This window comes from Microplitis mediator, chromosome 2, assembly GCF_029852145.1.
Source record: "Microplitis mediator isolate UGA2020A chromosome 2, iyMicMedi2.1, whole genome shotgun sequence".
Classification (NCBI taxonomy): domain Eukaryota; kingdom Metazoa; phylum Arthropoda; class Insecta; order Hymenoptera; family Braconidae; genus Microplitis; species Microplitis mediator.
This window is the reverse complement of record NC_079970.1, coordinates 3,185,751-3,207,826: the sequence shown is the minus strand read 5'-3', so window position 1 is coordinate 3,207,826 and position 22,076 is coordinate 3,185,751. Positions and strand designations below refer to the sequence as shown.

The window sequence follows — 22,076 nt, the reverse complement described above, 5'->3', positions numbered from 1 at the left end:
TATAAACTGGAATATATCTATTGTACTGCTATCTTACGATACAAATGATACCACTAAATCACTATCTTTGAACACGGTGTTATTATATATATTTAAATATGTTCTACTGGCCTCTATACAACCCATCGATCTTTTTTCTAAAATAATACTTTTTATTCTACATATATATCTATACATATATACGTTCAGTAAGCGAAAGTGACTAACTGCTTATACTTATATAAATATATATACATGTATATTGTCTTGGCAATTTTTCTAGGTGTTCGAGTGACCTAAATTTATCAAGATAACAACACGCGGCTTATAGTTTTACGGGTAAGTCGTTATATAAGATAAAAAAGCAGATTACAAATTAATACGTACGTAGATATTTTTAAAAATATGATTATAAATTTTTTGACAGCACATACCTTTGGGAAGTAAATCCGCGTGACGCTGCATCGCCAAGTCACCGAGATCCAGCGTCCGATGATTTTGAGGCGGCGGTGATGCCTCTCTGACACAACCCATCAGACTTAATGCACCTCCGACACCTCCAGTTAGTGTACTAGCTCCACTATAACTAGTCGTACTAGTAGCACTATTGTTACCACTGGTACTGGACATTCTCCCAGTCTGAAACACCCGAGAAAACCACAATGCAATGTATGATTCTTTAACCCTGTGGTACCAGCCCGTCAACAACCAATTGCTCCCCATTTTTTCACCACTCCAATTACTTTCCATTTTTTTTGTAACTTATTATTGGCAATAGGGTTCAAAAATACCGACTCAAGATTTTACTTATCAATTTATTTTCATGGATAAGAGGAATTAGATGAGACCGGGGAATAAAAGATGAGTTGATGTATGGAGAGCGGAGTGGACCAGGACAGGTTACTATGGAGACTGCAGCAGCCGAGGGTAGGTCGACGGGCATCGATTACGCGACCCTGACCTTGCTAACTGCACACAGCTGACACTGCTACGCGGGATAGGATCGTCGTCTACGGTTTGCTCTTGTGTGCGCACGCGGACAAAAGGATTTATTTTTCGAAGAAGGGATAGCAACTGCGCCTTTTATTTACTGCTTCAATTATATTTCGTGCTATTAAATTACAATTACAGCATCAAATAAATATATACATATATGTAATTTCCAATCCTCAATTCTATTTGCGGTTTAATCATGACAATAATGATGATGCTTTTTAATTCCACTGTTACGCATCACTTTACATCCTCAATCCTCAATTCTCGGTTACACTACACTATATATATTAAATATGTACTTTGATACCCGTTGATGAAGCGAGATGGCTTTAGTTAATTAATTGGTCAATGTGGTGATTAAACAATTGTTCAAATATTATTTTCAATCATGAATTTTTTTAATTTTGAATTATTAGAGTTAAAATTGAATTAGAGTTTGTTGTAATTTGCAATTAAATTATTGTAATTTTGTGTATTAATTAATTTTTATTTAATGAAAAAAAAGTTCTGCGGTTAAAAAAATTTTAAATTGATTTTTTTGATTTATCAGTTATTGAATATGGTTACGTTTGTAATCATTTTTTTGTTTGGAAAATATTTTCACAAGGTCACATGTGCCTATACTGATACGACGCAGATATAACGTCGTTTTGTAAGTCTCGTTATCTATACCCCGATGATTAGGTCACGGAGTTGAGTATATTATTAATATTAATAATAAGCTATGAGTCGCGTGATTAATTGGAAACTTTTAATTAACTCGAGAATTTCAGTATCTCATGTTGATTAGTTATAAATAAATAAATATATACATTAATTGAAAAAAATTTTATCTATGCTGACTTTTTAAAATCACAGGAAAAAATTTTTATCGAACGGCTTTTGATTTAAATTTTATGATTTTTGCCATTCGAAATAGAAAATATTGAGTAAAATTTTGACATTACATAAAAAAATTTTAACAATTTTGTAGAAAATTTTGTGGTATAAAAAAAAAAGTCTTGTTATAAAAAAATGATGGATTTTGAATTTATCAAATCTAAAGAATTTAAATATTAAAAAAAAAATATCGAATGTATATGATCGATAAGATTGAAAAAAATATATATATATTTTTAGACGTAAAAAAAAAAACAATGAATAGAATAAGATAATTTTTTTTGTACTTTTACAGCAAATATTAAAAATTTATTTTTAATAATGAGAAAAAATGTTGCTGTCAAATGACAGTGATATATTTAATATAATATAAATATATATAAATTAATTACCTTACAGTGAGAATGGCATTTCATATGTGTAATATGCATTCACATGTACGAACTGTAACAAAAAAAAAATATTTCAAAATTAATTTATTGCCTAATAAATAGTATATTTATATATATTTTAATAATTATATTTAGGTACTTAATAAGCATAAAAAATAGGCGTGAAAGGTTGAGTAGCTAATGTGCAGTAGCATGTGAATGAAAATGATTTATAACTCGTTTTAAAGTTAAAAATATATGTATATATATATAATATTTTCAAAACGGAAGCCCTTGGACGAAAAAAGAATTAAAAAAATAATCATTTGCCCTTCGAACCCGGATACATTTGAATATACATATGTATAAAAAACAAGGGACTAATTTCCTTTGAAACTCTCCAGATCTATACGAAAATAGAGTGACGAAATAAGTCTGAGAGTGTATACAGATAATGAATGTAGTAAGTGAGTGAGTGAGCGAGTGATATATTTCTGTTACATTAAACCACGTACTACTTATAAAGATTTATATAGAGCCGACTCGTCAAATTGATTCTCAATGGCGTATAAATAAACCCACGTAAATAGATGATGCTTTTACAGGAAGTGAACTGATGAGAGTATATGGATATGAGGAAGCAGAGGATGAAGAGGAAGAGCAGGAGGAACAAATGTTCAACATTTTACTGGAGAATAGAAACAAAAGACGCGTACGAGCATAACAACTGAGAGTACAGTACTCGTTGACGCAAAGAGCTATGAAAATTCTACGGTAGTTTTCTACCTATACATATATGTATTTATATATATGTGTGGGTGTTTATTTCTGCCACAATTATTCATATATACGTCATTCCCACATTGCGGGTGTGACAAAGCTATGAATTGCTTTTGCGATTATAAAAAATAGGCCAGAGAAAGACTTTCATATGTATATATATATTTATATATGAAACAAATAAAAGTGCCATTGAAAAATAAACAAAACGTTGACCTAGTTTGTGCTAAATTTAAAATAATTTTTTAAAGAAAAATTTATTCATTTATTTTACGCGCACTTAGTCATTAACTCAACCATTTTTTTTGTAATTAAAAATAATTCTCAAAAGTTTTTAAGTGAAATTTCTTACTCGTATTCCGAGTGTACCCATTAATTATTTAATTTATTTAATTTTTTTTTTACTTGTCAATATTTTTTATAAAAAATCAAATCCGTGATTTTCTGATCCAATTCAAATTTTTTATTTTAATATTCAATTCCGTAATCAACTGGCACTTTGATAATTTAAAAAATAATTAAATTTAAGAATCTCTCGATCAAAAGCTTTCATTTGATACCCAAAATGTGATTTTATTCAAAAAAAAAATTTTTTAAGAAAAATTGAGAATCCGAGTTTTGGAAAAATTTTGAAAATTAATAATTTTTTTTTAAACTACTCGTATCTGAGCGATTTTATATAAGAATTTCATTAATATATGACCACTAAAAATATATGTATATAAATTTGATATGATCGAAAATGGATTTAAAAAAGTAATTAAAATTGATTGATTGACAACGGAGTTATTGAAATAAAAATTGATGTATCCATTGTAGATAATAAAATTTCTATCAAACGTCAAATATTTTCCACACTGCAACCATTAAAAAAAAAAATTGTGAAATATAATTCCAGTAATAAATAATTTATGATGCATATTTTTATGTAATAAATTACAATTTAAAATTAATATAAATATTTCTTTGTCATAATATGAGCGGCGCGTAAAAATTTTCATTTATTTTTTTTTTTGCGCGATTACTCATCCGGAGGAAATGAAAGTGAAAACAAAAGAAATAAAATAAAAAATATAAAACAAGTATGTAAAGAGGATACAGATAGAACACGAGGTCGTTATCACGAATTCTGAAATCAAGTCGCATTAAACACATTGCCGAGGATCTTTGACCGTAAAGTGAATATATTAATATTTATTTTAAATAATTAAGTAAATATTTAACTACTTAATTTAATTAATAATAAAAAAATGTCTAATTAGAAAAAAATATTAATTGCAAAGAAAATTTATTAAAACTTTAGTGGGAAGTCGTATATTTTTTTATTATATTTCATTTTCTTTTATTTTCTTTCATTGTTTCTGTGTCTGAGGATTCACCAGAGACCAAGACTGAGACCAAGAAGAAGAATAAGAAAATGTCCAAGTAAAGTTTGTCTAAAGCGATGTCAGACGTGCAAACAGATCTTGTACTTGTATAGGAATCGACTGACGGGCAATGACCCCATGGACTCTCTACTCAGTTAAGTTCGTCATTCGATATTGCCACTGATGCACAAATTAACGTTCATCTGAGCAATACAAGAGTACAGAGGGAGTTGAGCAGGACGGAAAAAGCATCACGTAAAAAGGATTCCCGAGGGACGCAATTTATCTTACCAGCCATCGTACTTATTGACAATTTCATAACTTTTATTTTTTTTCATTTTTTATTTCAAAAGTAATCAAAGATTTATGAGAATATTCTGTAAAAAATTTGCGGAGTGAACGCGGATTAAATCCGGAGTGAATGAGACGTCTGTTTATTTATTTAATTCCTTCGGAGTAAAATTCACTTCGAAGGGGAGTTTTGATATTTTAATATGAAAACTCTGGTTCGGAGTAAAGTCGGATTGAAATAAAATTCGTAATTATTCCGCTGAAAAAAAAACAGACACCGGGGACTGATTCCTTTTGAATCTCCTGAACTCCGAGTAAATTCGAACTGAAATAAAATCCGTAATCACTCCCGATTGATAACAGTCTAAATTGTCTTTAATGTATTCAAATTTATTTAATTATAGTGACAGAAAAGACACGGTCAAGTGTTTGATGTAAAAATTTTTTTTGAATAATAAGTAACTGAAAATTAAGTCCCGATATGATGAATACTCCCGAGACTTGTGAGCATCGGGGATAAATAAAACAAAATGAGGTCACAAGAACACGAGTAATCTCAGAAATCTCAATCCGCTAATGAGCTCTTTTAAAAAAATAAATAAATAAAAAAACGACCGAGTGTTATGTCGAGTAAAAAATTTAGTCGGGATATATTTTTATGCTGCGCGGTTTAAATTTTAAAAAGTGCGCAGGTATAATCTCTTCAAAGAAGGGTATTAATTAAACTAGAAAAATAATTCGAGTAAACGGGAACATGTAAAGTGACCTCTCAATTCATCAAAATCCTTACGCGTTAATTAAATAAATTTATTTTGAATTTTAAATTACAACAGTGTAATTTTAATTCATAAATGTAATTTACTAAAATATACATCGGTAAAAAAATTAATTAATTATTTAAATAAAACAGTTGAATAAATTTATTCCATAATAGGTTTTTTTAAAATGACATTTCTTGGTAATAAAGTGAATGAATAAAGTGTCTGATGTAAAAAGTAAAGCTTCTGTTATTTATAACCCGCAATAACGTTAGTACGTTTTATTAAACGTAAGAATTAACGTCTGATGGACGATGATGAGTTTTATTTTCCCACGACGAGAGCACCACTAGACGAACAACCGTAAACTCCATAAATTATTTATGACATATTTATACTTATTAGATATTATTTCTACTAGTCGTATAGTTTTTTTATCGATGATATTTTATACTTCCATAAACAATATATTTGCATCGGCAACAATTTTTCGCCTCCAAGAGCATGTAATACTTTCGAATAAATTCATTCTCTGGTATTGGAAATGGAAAAAAATTGAATGTCGTCAGACACAAGAGACAACAACTGGATATAGAGCCATTTTAAATTTAAAAAAGTAATATATATAAAAGGTAACTCTCGGTTACTGTGTCTCAATAGACATTTTAAACCGTTGGATGCGTATATTTATAAATCACTTACTCGCTCGAGAGAAACTGTAGTACATAACGGTGCTGAGCAATTGCCTACGGCATTAATGCTAAAGACATAATCAACAAATAACAAAAATATTTGCAACAAAAAATAAATAACGACTTATACACTGTAAAAAATTTTTAGTGAATTTGGAGTGATTAAGAATTTTGTTTTAATCCAAATTCACTCCGTCACTCGGAGTTCCGGAGCTTTAGAAAAAATCACTCCGCATACGGAGTAAATATGGAGTTTTTTCAGCATAGTGATTTCGGAGTGATTTGAATTTTATTTAAATCCGCATTCACTCCGATTCGAACTTTTAGTATTAAAATAAACTCCGTTTCGAAATGAATTTTGCTCCGAACCAGAATTTCGATAGTAAAATAAACTTCCCTTAGGAGTAAAGTTTACTCCGATGGGATCAAATAAATGAACAGTCACCCGCTCCACATTTACTATGGGTTCACTCCGCAATTTTTTTACTGTAATAAAAAAAAAAAAGATTTTTTGGCGCGAAAAATTTTTACTCTCTCCAAAAAAAATTTTACTTGCTCTCTAAACATGAATGAGTGAAAATAAGTGAATATTCACTAATTCCGAGTGCAAACCGAACCACTAATTTCAAAAAGTGGTTCGGTTGGCACTCAGAATTAGTGAATATTCACTTATTTCACTTATTCATGTTTAGAGTGTTCAGAGAAATTTTTCGCAGTGTGAATTGAACACAAAAATTTTCTTGAGTCAAGAAATCTTTTTTTTTCTGTATATGTGATTTTATTAAGTCTGGAACAAGTGAATTGTAATTGAAATTTTTAATTATCACACACACACACACACGCGCGAAATATGACGAAACAATTAATTAGGAAATTTATTAAGTAAAAGCGAAACCGGTGGAATCGATTATTGAATTTTGCTGGTGTCGAAACGAGAAACAGACGATGACTTCCTGACCCGCCAGCCGGTTCAATTGACCATTAATTGCCGTAGGTATAATAATTAATACACCGTCAGTACCACCTACGAGTCTAATCACCCGCTCGATTGCCTACCTGATGAGATAACTTGCGAAATTATACACGAAATTACATAAAACCTTTAACCCATAGACTATTCCCTGGCATACTGCAGTAACGAGTTAAATAATTTGTTATTGTTTCCTTGGTATTTACAAAGTAACGGTTAACGTTAATGAAAATAGCAAAAAATTAATTACCGGTATTGTCTGTTTACATTTCGATTGTACATTGTACGTGTACAAGGTAGTAAACATTCCGTAAAGAGATTCTATTCATTACAATAAATAAAGGTACGGAGTGAGTGAAAAATATAAAAACTAAAAGCACACCAGAAGTAAAGAGTATGAGAGTCGATCTCAGGGCGGATTCCCACCAATCGCGCGGTCACGACTTGCAAGTTCAAGTAAAGTCTCTCTTGCTAAACGGCTTCGCCTCGACTATGCACAAAACACTCTCTTTCACTCCTTTAATCTTCCTGACATCCTCTCCTAGTATCCAGGTTTATAACCTTTAAGATCTATACAATTTATGTTATTATTTTAAAGAGATAAACTAAAAGTACTTATCTCATCAGCTCGTCTATGTCTATCTAAATAGTTTTATTACACATAAAAAAAAGACTTCTTGCTCCAAGAAAATTTTTTTTTCAACCCGAGTCAAAAGGTAAATTCTAGTTTAGTCCTCAAAAGCCTCAATTCCTTTGATGTTTTATTTGCCGGCTAGAAAGTAACTCTACTGTAGTACTCAAAATTTTCAATGAGAATTATGAGGTCTAAATGCGAATAATTTATCGATTTTAAATTATAACTAAGATCTCAAAACCCTCAACGAATGAAAAGTTATACTTCGGACTTTGAAAAATTTTAGATAGAAAAGGGAGGGGAGAGAATAGAAGGTTCAAATGTGGATAAAATTATTCCTGTATGTTTTGAGTATTTTGAGGCTCTAATCCAGATCATGATATTCCAGTTTGGTCCTCAAAGTGGTAAATTGGTCATAACTACTACTTTGAGGACTAAACTAGGATAACTTTCTATACTGTTGTCAGTCTTAAAATTTTAAATTGATCCTCAAAAACCTCATTGAGAACTTTGAGACTTAAATCCAAATTTGTTTTTTGACTCGGGAATTCATACTGCAAAATTTTTCGTGCCGCGAAATCCTTTTTTTTCTGTGTACCCTTCGTAAAAAATTTTTTTCTCACCTCCGGGCGGAAAGCGTCAACTTTCGTCCCGCTGTGCAAAACGAAGTTGCCGCTTTCCGCCTCCGTCGAGGAGAAAAATAGTATACACTCCTCGGGAAGTAAATAAGAAAGCCTCAGATCACATGTTTGTTGACCTCGGCTTCGCCTCGGCCAACAATTACATGTGATCTGAGACATTTCTTACTTTACTTCCCTAGGTGTGTAATATACTATTCTTCCCCTCATTTCTAGATAATTTGAGCTTTATCTCAAAGCTTAATCATTTTATGAGCTAGAATATTATCGTAATAGCTTGCAATTTTTTTCTAGTGACAACTAAACAGAAAGTAGGTGTCGATGCACGCAAAAGGCCTCTAATGTACAATATCGATCGTTGTTGGTAGGCCGCAAGAGTTTTGGGGTCGTCGTCCTTAGCATATCGATATACCACAGACTGTACCCGTAAACTTTATTATTGTATTATATGCACATATTTTCTTTACACCAGTAAAGTCTGTTGTTTTATTTTTACACATCGAGTGATATTTTTGTCGCGCACGGGCGATGTGAGTAAGATGATTAATTAATTAATAAATAGGTAATTAATTAATTAATTACAGAAAAATTGTGATATTATTAATAATGATAATAAATGATGGGATGAAGAAGAGGAACACAAAACGACTGGCGTTCTTGCGTAACATATACCGGCCCAAGTCTTACAACGGTAATGAAAGCCTCGGGCATGGCTTCCTCCTACGAGAGATTCAACGCCAGTTCACCTCTACATAGAATGAGAATGTAATGTGTTACTAAACGTAAACCCGTTTTTCCCTATTACATAGATATAGATATATGTATATATATGTATGTATGTATGTATGTTGTGTTATGTTTGTTATACTGCGTTACTCCACGGTCTAACGAACTACACACATGCATAACATTAAATGTGTACTCGTAAATAAGACGCCCCTGAATTTAACCTGACACTTATATATTACAAATGTCATGTGCGTTACATACTTTCATTGTTGTACCGAAAATAAAACCAGTTTGGTGACCTTTGACAAATTTAAAATTTCATCTTTTAAATATTTCATCTCGTTTTTTTTTTTTTTTTTTATAGTCATTTAATGTTGTCGCTTAATGTTTGATAATAAAAAAAATTGTTATCGTATTGTTGTTTTCAGGCAATTGTTGAAGTGCTTACAGTATTGAATTCATACATAAAGAGATTTGAATCGTATTGTACTACTTCAGACAATTGATTTGCGTGCAATCATATTATTACTAAATTTAAATGAATTATGCATATAAATATTTAATATAAAGAATAGTGACTCCAAAATAAATTAATTTTGGTATGATTATTTATGAGTGAAATTATTTTGCTAAATTTGATTTCTTTGACTTGGATTTAAGTCAATTAAGCAAAAATTAAGTAAAATTTGAATTTTTTGACTTCAATGGATACTTAGTAGATAAAATTAGACAAAAGTAAGTGAAAGAAAGTCAAACTTTACTTTAGTTTGGGTTAGTTGACTTAAATTCAAGTTATTTCCTGACCCGGGCACTTACTCTCTCAAAACGAATGAGTGAAATCCGTATTTTGGAGTAAATATTTACTTATTGCTTGTGAGAAGTAAACTATTATTTGAATTAGTGATACTTCTATCTAGTAAACAGTCACTCAAAGATTTAAAAGAGTAGCCGCCATTTTATTCAGTAATAATTTTTAAAAATAATAGGTAAGGTAAGAGACCTAGTACTCGATCACTCATGTATTTCTATATCTATATTCAGTAGAATTTAGTAAATATAGATATACAAATACATGGAGTAATCGAGTACTAGTTCCCTGATCAGGTACTAGTTCTCTTCCTTAAATAATTTGTAATAAAAATTCAATTCCTGAGAGTGGCACTTGAAAGTGTAAAGTTTAATTGAAATGAATTAAAAATTCAATTAAATAGCAAAGTATATTTCTTAACTATTGTGCACAGTGGGCTTTACAAGATCTCACTTGAGCCAACACTTTCGAAGCACTTTCATCAAGTTATTGAGTTCTTTGTTACTAAATGCCTCAGCTTGCTCACTTGTGGCAACGGAAATCCACGTAATACTAATAATGAATTCACGTACACATTATAATGTTGTATAATAAAAATAAATCACTATACATCCTTTGATGGAACAAGTACATAAAAAAAAATTATTAAGTTATTTAATTCACACAGGCATCAAATAACATTTTATCTATACACTTCTACTATATAACATAAATTCCCTCAACCGTCATACATATAAGGGTAGTATTGAATTTCCTGATGGCCTCCTCAGTGCCCTTACATCCTGCGGTGTCTTAACAATCTTCATTTATTTGTAAAAATATATTTACTCCGTATTTTAAATTAACAAAAAAAACTAACGAGTTGCGGAGGTTTGCACACAGAAAATATTTTGTATCATGGGTTGAAGATATAAATTTTCTTAGGACTAGAAAAAATTTCTAGGGATGAATGAAAATTTTTAGCGCAAAGAAATTCTTTTTTTTTTTTGATTAGTTGAATACTAATAGTATCATATTAGTAGACAAATATAATATATGAAGCGGTGAAAATATATGAGTGAACGAGAGGAAAAAAATGTTAATGAGTCGCGTTGTCAAGGGCAAGCAGAGCGTAGCATTTAACTTTACTCCAACTAGTGATGATCGTATTTGTCCCGGTATTTTGTTATTTTGTACGCTTCAGGCTAACATATATGTGCTACTGTCCATATATATATTTATGTATAAAAACATCTCTTGAATCCATTTAAAATAATTATCTTAAAATAATTTAAAGCCCATTTCCTTTAAATTCCCATCACTAATTTAATATTTTTTACTTCACTTCTCGCTCTATTGTATTTAGTTTTTATAAATTTTAGTATCCCGTGTATACAATAATAGACGGTACTTTTTATTTTTATTATTATTTTATGATTTAAAAAAGTATTTCAGATTTTTTTAATACTATTTTATTAGCAATTAAAATACTAAAGAATATGGTTAATGCGTGTTTACATGCGAGGAGAAACGTTTCTTAACGCATTTGCGCTCTTTAATGTCATGCTCGAGATAATCACGGGACCTTGATTTTTCGAGAAAAACTTTTTCTCTTCAGTACATACATCTATAGACCGTACATTTATATCAAGACTTTAAAACCCGTCTTTGAATTATATACATTTCTTTCTTCATATCTTCAACTCACACATTGCGCGCGCTCTTCAAATCCTATCCGAAATTAATCACAATTGTAATTCAAATCTTATTAAATTTTACACTAAACAGCTGACGTGTTTAACAATCATTCAAATTCATCTTAAAGCTCGTAAATTTTTTTATAAATTATCTAATTATTACTTTTGCTATCGTCGCTATCATTTTTATATGAAATATTAAAGGTAATTTGAATGTATGAGAATGAAAGGATAATGAAAGAAAGAAACATCGTACACATTAGTGTGTATGTTTCCTCAAAGAAATCCACTGTGTCCATATATATCTATATATGTACACAATGTATAAGAGAAGTGTAAGGACGAGTTGAGTTCGTCCATTACCATGGGCCTTTTTCACTTGGACGAGCAAACCCAAGTGGTTCTCATTTAGAAAAACAAATTTTTAAGTAAATATTAAGAAATATATAGAGCAGTAGTGTTTTACATCCAACTGGTTGAGAACATACTGATGATGTATAAAACCAGGCGGTACAACTAACTCGGATTTCCAAGGTCGTACACTGGCCAGTATAACCTGCTGTGCCTGCTACCTCAGCCTTTATCCTTCTTCCCTTTATTCATACTCTTAAAGATTATAAGCCTTCTTCTATTTCTTCTTCTTCTTCTTGTTCGTAGTCAAGTCATCGTCTTCTTGGTCTTGGTCTTGGTCTTGGTCTTGCTCGTGTTTAATCTCGGGGTCTATGAATGTCCATGTCTGCTGTCTATGTTATGTCTACACCGACCAATACAACCAGACGTAAACCTCTTTTGATCCATTTCATATTATAGTTACTATTTATCTATCCGATGTCGAGTACTCCAGTCTGGAGACCGGTTTGGGCTTGCAATCTTACATCTTTGATGTTTGATACTGACGTATTCAGGCTTCTTTGCTTTGCTTGTCACCTATGGAGCCTCGAGTATTTTTAATCTGTATATTAAAATGATTTTTTTTTTTTATTCTATTTATCATTTTCATTTTATTCGAAAAACCAGACGGGATTCTGTTAAATCAGTACCAGGCATCAGCATCAGCTTTAAAAAATCTATTACGAGTACTCTAGAAAAATAGGTCGACTATTTCACCGTACGGATCCAATGCGACTAAAAAATATATTTTATTAAGAGTAAGATCAAGAGTATCTTTTTATCGTAACATTAAATCATGCCTCAGCTACTCCAAATTTTTAACTTTTTTATTCAGTTTTATCTTCACTCAATTTAAATATCATTATCAAATGACACGAGAATCAACATGTCATTTTGTAAGTATATTATTTACACAAAAAAAATATGTAATTTTAATAAGTAATGACAATATTTCTTAATTTTATAATTTTATTCTTATGATCCTGAAGTTAGCAGACAATTAGCAATTTTCGGATTTTTTTTTTCAGCAAACTAAGTACAAAAAAACAATAAATAAAAAAATGCACATGCAGAAAATTTAAAAAACTACATGTGCAATTTTTTCAAACATTTTTTTTTATAATTTATTGTTTAAAAAAAAATCAAAAAATTATTAGACGTCGGCTGACTTTAGTATCATTTATTTTAGAATTCAAAATTTTTAAATTTTACTCTAATAAAAAATTTAATTTCCAACTAAATATATAATTAATTAAAAATAAGACTAGAAGTTTCAAATAATTTTTTTATATAAATATTGACTTTATCTTTAAAAAATATATAATTTGACACCTGGTCCTTTCACTGTCATTTAAAAAATAATTCTCGTCAAAAAAATTCAAACTTAATCCATTTTTTTTACTGTACGCTACTGGAGATGTAAATATAATTAAATATATATATGACAAGTAGTTGTAATGACAAATTCTATGCTCAGTTGTCATGATGATTGCTCAATAAAAAAAATAATCACTCATATTCATTTGATCCGCATGCGAATAATAAACAAACTATTTGAATGTATACAATCTGTAATATGTTGTTGATAATAGTTTAAATTTAAAAACATTGCTTATATGGATACAATTAAAACTGTACTTCGTACGTAATTATGTACATACATGTATACATACATACATATATCTATCTATTGTCACATAGTACACATTACACTAACATGGAAACGGGGATAGTTTGTTATTATATCGATTGCAAAAGGTTGATGACTTGATTTTTATAATACTCGATAAATTTATTAGTCTAAATGGGTGGTCGATGACTAACAAACTCGATTTAAACGGGATTTTAAAAACCGCGCGAACAAAGAAATAATTTAAAAAAAAAGGATACTGAAGTTAATGAGTGTGAATGTAGCGGATATGAGACAAATTGTAAATTACAAATAAACGAATTAAACAATTAAAAATATATAAATTAAAAAAATATATATACTGTTTTTTAAATTTTATAAATACGCATTTTTTTATTTTATTCGATTTACATTCAATTCACTGATTTCAAAAATTTTTAAATTGACAATTGACAGCTAAATTCATACTCATCTGAAGTTAGCAGACGTCAAATAGTTTTTGGATTTTGTTACAAATGATAAATTTAAAAAAAAAATTGCACTTACAGTTTTTTTAATTTTCTACATGTGTATATTTTTATTTATTTTTATGATACTGAAATTAGCCGACGTCTAATAATTTTTGGATTTTTTAAAAAACGATAAATTATGAAAAAAAAAATATTTAAAAAAAATGTACATGTAGTCTTTTAAATTTTCTACATGTGCATATTTTTAGTTTTTTTTTTCTTTAAATTTAATTGTTCGAAAAAAAAATCCAAAAATTTTTAATTGTCTGCTAACTTCAGAATCGTTTGTTTTTTTGCAGTTGATTTGTTGAAAAAAAAATCCGACAATTTTTAATTGTCTACTAACTTATGAGTGGAAATGAAGCAGACACGAGACATTTTATAAATTTTAAAAAATGCGCGTAGATTTTTTATTTATCTAAATACGCATTTTAAAATTTTAATCCTACTTTTAAAATTGACACTTGTCAGTTACGTTCACACTCATTACTAACTTCAGGATTATAAAAAAATTTTAAAATAATATTTCTTAGTTTTTTCATTGATTTGGGATCAACTTTTTTTTGGTGATAATAAAAAAAAAACGAGTTACATAAAATAATTCTGGTGTCTTTGACAACAGGTGGCTGTTGTTGACCCACGAAAAATAAAAATTAAACCGACGCTATTAAAACTTATCGATTTAAATATTTAATTTATACTGTTAAATACAATAACATGCAATAATTTATTGTTTACTTACTCATATAATTTTCGTTTAGCTTTTAAATTTAATGAGGGAGGCCACCAGATGCTTTTTTACTCACAAAAAAAAATAATAGCACGTTGTCACTATTAAGAATTCAAATGCACTCACAACTCACGACACTTTTTAAAATAAATAATTATTTGAATTTCATTTTATAGTTACTTTATTCAAACAAATCTTCATTGTCAGTTTTGTTTTTTAGATGATAATTATATCGATGTTATTTTAAATAAATAAAAAATTATTTTCTTTGTATTTGTAAATGAAAATAAACAATTTGAATTTAAAAACCGGTTAATAGACGCAGCTCGTGAACAAGCGGCCACAGGCAACTGCGATCAACTGCGATTTCTTTACGATACTCTCTCTCTGCCCGTTTTTCTCCTTCTTTTTCTACTTTACAAACTACCGCAGCGCCACCACAATACCCGCCATTAAAAATTACTCATCTAAAACAAAAATACTTTTGTTTATTTAACTATTATACTGTTCAAATACTCCCGCGTAATTATATTTGTTCAATAATAATGATAATTATAATCACTAATCAAATAAATTCAAATATTCTGACAGTCTGACATTTCACCGCCAAATATTTAAATATTCAATATTTTTAAATCATAACAAAAACATGCAACACGTGGCTCTAATTGGTCTTTAAAATAAACAATTTAAATGCAATTGTAAGTAAAAAAAAATGCGCGCAATTTTTTTTTAACGAAACAAATTTGAAAAAAATTCTTTTTTGAATTAAACAAAAAAAATGAATAATTATTTAAATAAATTTTCGTGATTTGTTTATTAAAAATAATAATTTTATTTACAAAAGTAATTGGAGTTTTAAATTAAATTACAAATTAAAAATTTTTGTTTAAATTTATTTATATATATTTGATATAATTAACATCAGCTGATAAGTTGCTCCCGTAATCTTCTATACTAATCCTCAGTAAGTGATTATTAAATTTTCTTACATCGGGTAATTGATGTGTCGCTAAAAATACCGGGATAAATATAAAATCCATCGGCAATTGAACTTGATAAATTATTTATAAGTATAAAATATTTAAAGTAATTAAATTAACATCCCCGATGTCACAATTGAGTTAAAATAAATTAATTTAAGTTATATATTTATAACACTAGTCTATAAATACTTAAAGTTATTTAAAAAATATGATTAAATAAAATATAAGCAATGAATAAAGTGAATAGTAAACAAATGATTCATTTAGTTATTTAATTTATTAAACAATACCATTATTTTGAGGACATGAAGCCTCGAAAAATGAATATGATATAGTAAATACGTTTGTTTTTACAATTTATACCATATACACAATAAGATAAATTGAAATAATGATAATAATAATTAATAATTAATAATAATAATATGTAAGCCTAGAACACAAAAACATTAACGAGTGGAGAAATAAAAATATTTAAGAAAAAGAATGTTATATAAATATATATATCGAGTACACGGTATGCAGTGAACCATCCCCATGAAACGCATTATTGACAGTACTAATATAAGTAATCGCATTTACAGTGCCATTTATTTTACATTGTTTTTGTTTTATTTTTAATTACAATTATGTATATTGTTTATTGTTTCTCTTGTTTTATTTTTAAGTCAATTATTATTATTGTTTTATATTTTTGGTTGAGATTACTCTATAAAATAGGTAATAAAAAGCTCCGTTCACAAAATATTTCGTAAACTTTTTGTATTTTTTTTTTTACGTCGTCATATTGTCATGAAGCATAGAATTTATATTTTTTTATTTATTTATTTATATATAAATTACAATTTAAAAAATTGTTTAAAATATAAAAACAATTTTTTTTACTTTATTTATTTATTATAATAAATTATTTTTAATGGTTTTAAATTTAAATATGAAAAAAAAAATTTCTATATAAATTCATTTATTAACAATTCATCGACGCTTAATGTTTAATTATTTTCAATTAATTAATTAATTAACTAATAGTAGTAATAAAAAGTAATCAGCTTACGTTACATAATTTATAATAATTCATGATTTTTTTTTTTTCAAACAATTATTTGCTATAATTCCTCGACAAATAAAACGTGGAAACGAAAAAAAAATTAACAATAAACTCTTACTAAAATAAATCATACAATTAATGAAAAATTATTATAATAATACCGACAAAAAAAATATAACAATCTAAACATTATAGACATTTTTTTTTTCAATTTTCATGCAATCAATTGAATTAATTATAAATAATAATTATAAACAAAAGTTGCCATCGAGGCTCACAAAATTTCGTAGAAATTAATAACCATTTTTTTGAGTATAATAAAAAAAAAATTACGCAAGATTCATTTGCTCGAGATTATAAAATATAAAAAATGAATCTTTGTATGAGTAAAAATTTAATGGAGCCGCAATTAAATCTCTTGGCATTTAATTTCACTTTATTTTTAAATACATCGTTTTTTTAAAATCATTAAGATTTAATAATAATTGATTGTTTTTAATAACTTCTTTTTTTCAAACGGATTTAAGATTAGTTAAGTAACAATATATAATTAATTTTAACAATTTAGTGCGTTGGAACGGTGGCTCAGCTGTCTCACCAACCCCACATAAATAAATATATATATAATTGATTTAATTAATAATAAAAATTAATAATAAACATTATTATAATAATTAGAATAATAATCAATTAATTAAACTAATAAAAGTAATGATAATATTAATAATAAATAATAAAAAAAACGTCGAGTAATTATTTTTCATTATGCGAGTTTGGTCTCTCCTTGGTGCGGTTACTTTCCACATACTTTTTTTTGTGTTTTTTTTTCTTTTTATTACTATACTTTACATTCCATCATACGTAATTTAAAAAAAAAAAGTAATCAATAACTGACTAAAATTTATTTATCTGTGCGTGCTCTCAATAACATTTTCTCCATTCGCGAGTACCTGCGTAAATTTAACGATTTGTTAGTAATTTATTTTTTTTAAATTCTTATACCCGTTTTGTCTCCGTTTGTGTCAATTGATTTTATTTAATTGTGTGGTAAAAACTTTCTCTCACTCTCATATGTCAAAGTTACAGCAGCAGGTGCTTGGAAAAAAAAATAATAATAATAATTACTAGTAAGTTAATAAAGAAAATTTTTTAAATGACTGATAAGTAGGGACAAGATTGTTGCCTTGTTTTTTGAATGAATGGTGTCTTTTTGATATTACGGGGGAAATATTGGTCTTATCAACAAAGTCTTCGAACAAAAGTTGTAGGAAATTCAATTTTACAAAAAAAATGTCTCTTATGATTTTTGTATACGACCAATACTTTCTCCATAATTTAAAAATTAAGATTCATAATGAATGATTCAAAATTTTGATTATTATGAAAATCTTAATTTTGAAATTACGGCGAAAATATTGGTCTTATCAACAAAGTCTTCGAACAAAAGTTGTAGGAAATTTAATTTTACAAAAAAAATGTCTCTTATGATTTTCGTATACGACCAATACCTTCACCGTAATTTAAAAACTAAGATTCATAATGAATGATTCAAAAATTTGTTCATTACGAAAATCTTAATTTTGAAATTACGGCTCTCCTATTAGTCCTAAGAAAAAATTATAAGAGACATTTTTTCTAGAAAATTAAATTTCCTAAAAATTTTGTTTGAAAACTTTTTTCATAAGATCAATATTTTTCCCGTAATATAAAAAATTTGACATCATCAATTATTAATTATTTTTAAATTAACGCAAAAATCATGGCCCTACTGATAAATTAAAAGAAAATAAATTTTACTTCCGGTGGATTGTTACATTACTTAATTACAAAGTAATTAATAATTATTATTATCATTAATTAATGTAATAGAAAATGTAGTTGTGCATGTTGGTTTTTGTTGTTGTTAATAAATCGATATTTGGTATTTTTAACAGTCGAAGATACAAATTATTATAATTATTTTTTTATATATATGTATGTATATATCACAAATAAATTGTAATTATAAGTTGAGTTTTTTATTTTACAGTGGAAATTTTTAAATATTATATATATTTTTAGTGAAAAGGAAGAAAACGAAATAATATGAGCACCAGATTATAAATTAGCCAGACACTTAATCGTTTGTTTCTTTTTTTTGTTTAATAATTGGAGCGAATGGAAAAAATAATGAAATTGTTCTTTCTCCAATGATACTTTGATCAAAAATATGTTTTTCTTTAAATTTAAATATATGTCTATATTCAAATCGAATATAATAAAATAAAATATAGTAATTATATTAATAGCAATAATATTGTATGATTGTAATTATAATTATAATTAATAATATTAAGTGTATGTATATATTTATTTATATATATTCAGTATGTATAGATATATAGATAAATATATATTACATTCACTGTAGGGTAAAAAGCTTGTCAAGACAAGCAGCAGTAACAAAAAAACGTAATTGTTGTTACCGGGGATCGCTCCACTCCGTGTTCTCATAAATAAAAAATAAAACTGCTACTCTTGATTAAATATCATTTACAAATTGTTCAATTTACTCATAACGTTTTTAATTATCAATATAATTAGATTTCTTTCTCGCACTGTCTCAGCCACGCCCTCGTCTTATAACAATACGTTTATTATTATTATTAATAATAATAATAAATAAAAGTTTCTTGTCAATAAGTGTACAATTGGCAATGAAATTTATCGGGTATCGGGTACTAGTCGACTTTAAATTATTTAAAATAAAAAATTTAATTAATAAATAAATAAAAGTATTTATCTTTTATAAATTTCTTAGCTTCGAATAATTTTTTCTTTGTGTTACTTAATTATTTTTAATGAAATATTCTATCAAAAAGCTGCTGGGATCTCCAAATATATTTATCATTTTTTTATTTATTTTTTTGGATACGCGTAAAAAACTATATCTGATAGTTTTATTTTAAGATTCTGTTTCTTATTTATTTATTTACTTTTTAATTAAAAAGTATCCAAATATCCAAATGAATGTCGGTTAATTTGAGTTCATGAATGTGATATAATTCTGTTTTTAATTATTATGATAAATGCATCTCGAAAATATGGAATTTTTTTTAAATTATTTTTTTTATTTTATTACTTTTGTCTGTGTAAATTGACACTGGATTATAGAATTGAAAAAATTAATTGTATTAATTGGACCACGCATAGTTAACTCAAGGCCTCGTGGCCTGCCAATTCCGTATCGTCCGAAATTCATTTGTCATTTGTATCACAAAATTTATTTATTCATTTATATATATATTATTATTGTTATTATTATTTATAAGATTTAGTATATAATATTTATTTAAATTTTAAAAAGTGACTAAAAAGCAACGGAAATTTTCAAAAAATCTGAGGCGCGTGACTGAGAGAATGTCAATAAAATATATGACAAAAAAAAACGTTGAGTGAATTATCACTAGCAATAATATATTTATATGTTTTTATATATATTTATTAAATATATATATATATGTATCTATATATTTACTAAATATATATTATCATCCATAAGATGTGGTAGCAAAAATTGTGTAGGATTAGAACTCATCCCGTCGTATGAAAACGTCAAGGATATGAAGTTCTCTCCTCAAGGCAGCGGCACTCACAATACCTATTTACAAAAATATATACATGAGCAACTCACTCCTTGTTATTTATTTATTTTATTTAACGTATTTTATTTTCTTGTCTCGATTCTCTCAGTCACATTTAAATCTACATACTTGGTATTCATTTTATATTAATTACTCATTCAATCCACTTGTCGTTTCTCATCCTATTGAGACCACTAGTACCACTAATTTTTTTTAATTATTATTCCCATAGTACTAACTACGTTATTATTATTATTATTGTTATTAATGTAAAGAATATGTATTGATTTTTTTTATTTTTCATTTTTTTTTTTTTCCATTGCATACTAATCAACTATATAATTGCTGCTTATCTACAAAAATTAATAATATTTTTATAGCGGTATACAACGTAAATCTCCGGTGGCGTTTTTCATATTTTAACTACGAGCCCGTCTTCGTTCATTATCGTTCATAACAACAGTAATAATAATAATATATTATTTAAAAGTTATTTTTTTATACATAATTATCATGATAATATTTATTATTATTATTACTGTGTATTCACTTGTAGAGATATAATAAACCTGGGCGCATTGAGTTCGCCATGTACGTCATTGTATTAATTGTCTCTATAAGAGTACGCATTAATGCGTACTTATTAATCGCTGAAGAGGAAGCTCCCGACAGAATTTACAAGGATGCCGGCCTCTTCGCAGCACCACTAGTCTCACATCAAGTACAATTGTATCTACGCGAATTCATACAAAAGCAGAAAAAAAACGGAAGAATTTAAATGACTTCATATTTTATCTTCCTCTTTTTTTTTTTTACAACTTACACCCAATCGCAGTCTATTGTAATGAGGATTAAAATTTAAAAATCCTGGCGAGTGCAAATCAGTTGACTTGCCGATCAGTGTAATTTTATGTGATAACTCGGTTACCATTGAATCGGGTCGATTTTTATTTAATTTGAATAGTAATCGTCCCCGCTGCCGCCACCCAAGAAGTTTTTGTGAGAAAAAAATAATAATAATAATGAAAATAAAAATATTTATCAATTATTGCCATTGCAGCGAATTATTCCTCGTGGTAGCTACGTAAACATTGTAGGATATGTTGCCATATTGTGAGGAAGTGCCGTTATGTAATTGGGAGTGGGCGGCCTGGGACTTTGCCACTGGGGTCAGAGAGCTCTTAACTTCTTAATTCCAGCTTGTACGTAACGCACCAAGTCCCGTAATGAACTTCTTAATGTCAGCGGACCAAGTTTTTCGTCTAATTCAATGAAAAAATCTGTAAATAATAATTATTGAGTTAATAAAACATCATAATTTATTGATACTGAGCTTGGCCGACGTCTAATAGTTTTTGGATTTTTTTAAAAAAAGATAAATCATTAAAAAAAATATTTGAAAAATTGCACCGATAGCTTTTTTAATTTGCAACAGGTGCATATTTTTAGTTTTATTTTTTTTTGTAATTGACTTGTTGAAAAAAAAATTCAAAAATTTTTAATCGTCTACTGACTTCAGGATCATTATACTGATACTCAAAGCCGACGTATAACTTTTGGATTTTTTAAAAAAAGATAAATCATTAAAAAAA

The 22,076-nt window shown here is 27.8% G+C and overlaps 2 protein-coding genes across 10 annotated transcripts in view; both read right to left on the bottom strand.

The window, feature by feature from the left end:
* LOC130663626 (dentin sialophosphoprotein-like) overlaps positions 1-15,193 on the bottom strand; it is a 33,126-nt gene extending 17,933 nt beyond the window's left edge. The window contains exons 1-3 of one of the 2 annotated variants that reach the window (XM_057462956.1): positions 14,840-15,193; positions 2,247-2,298; positions 414-618 (exon numbers count right to left, since the gene is read on the bottom strand). In XM_057462956.1, coding sequence (XP_057318939.1) covers positions 414-618; positions 2,247-2,285 — 244 coding nt within the window. In that variant the 5' untranslated portion in view covers positions 2,286-2,298; positions 14,840-15,193. Of the gene's footprint in view, positions 1-413; positions 916-2,246; positions 2,299-14,839 lie in introns of those variants that run through there. The other variant, XM_057462955.1, reaches the window with a different exon arrangement.
* A 1,272-nt stretch (positions 15,194-16,465) lies between these two features.
* The window catches only part of LOC130663617 (AF4/FMR2 family member lilli), a 57,264-nt gene continuing 51,653 nt past the window's right edge, over positions 16,466-22,076 (bottom strand). For all 8 annotated transcript variants that reach the window (XM_057462934.1, XM_057462937.1, XM_057462935.1 and 5 more), the window contains one exon: positions 16,466-21,764. In XM_057462934.1, the coding sequence (XP_057318917.1) occupies positions 21,655-21,764 (110 nt within the window). In that variant the 3' untranslated portion in view covers positions 16,466-21,654. The remainder of the gene's footprint in view (positions 21,765-22,076) is intronic.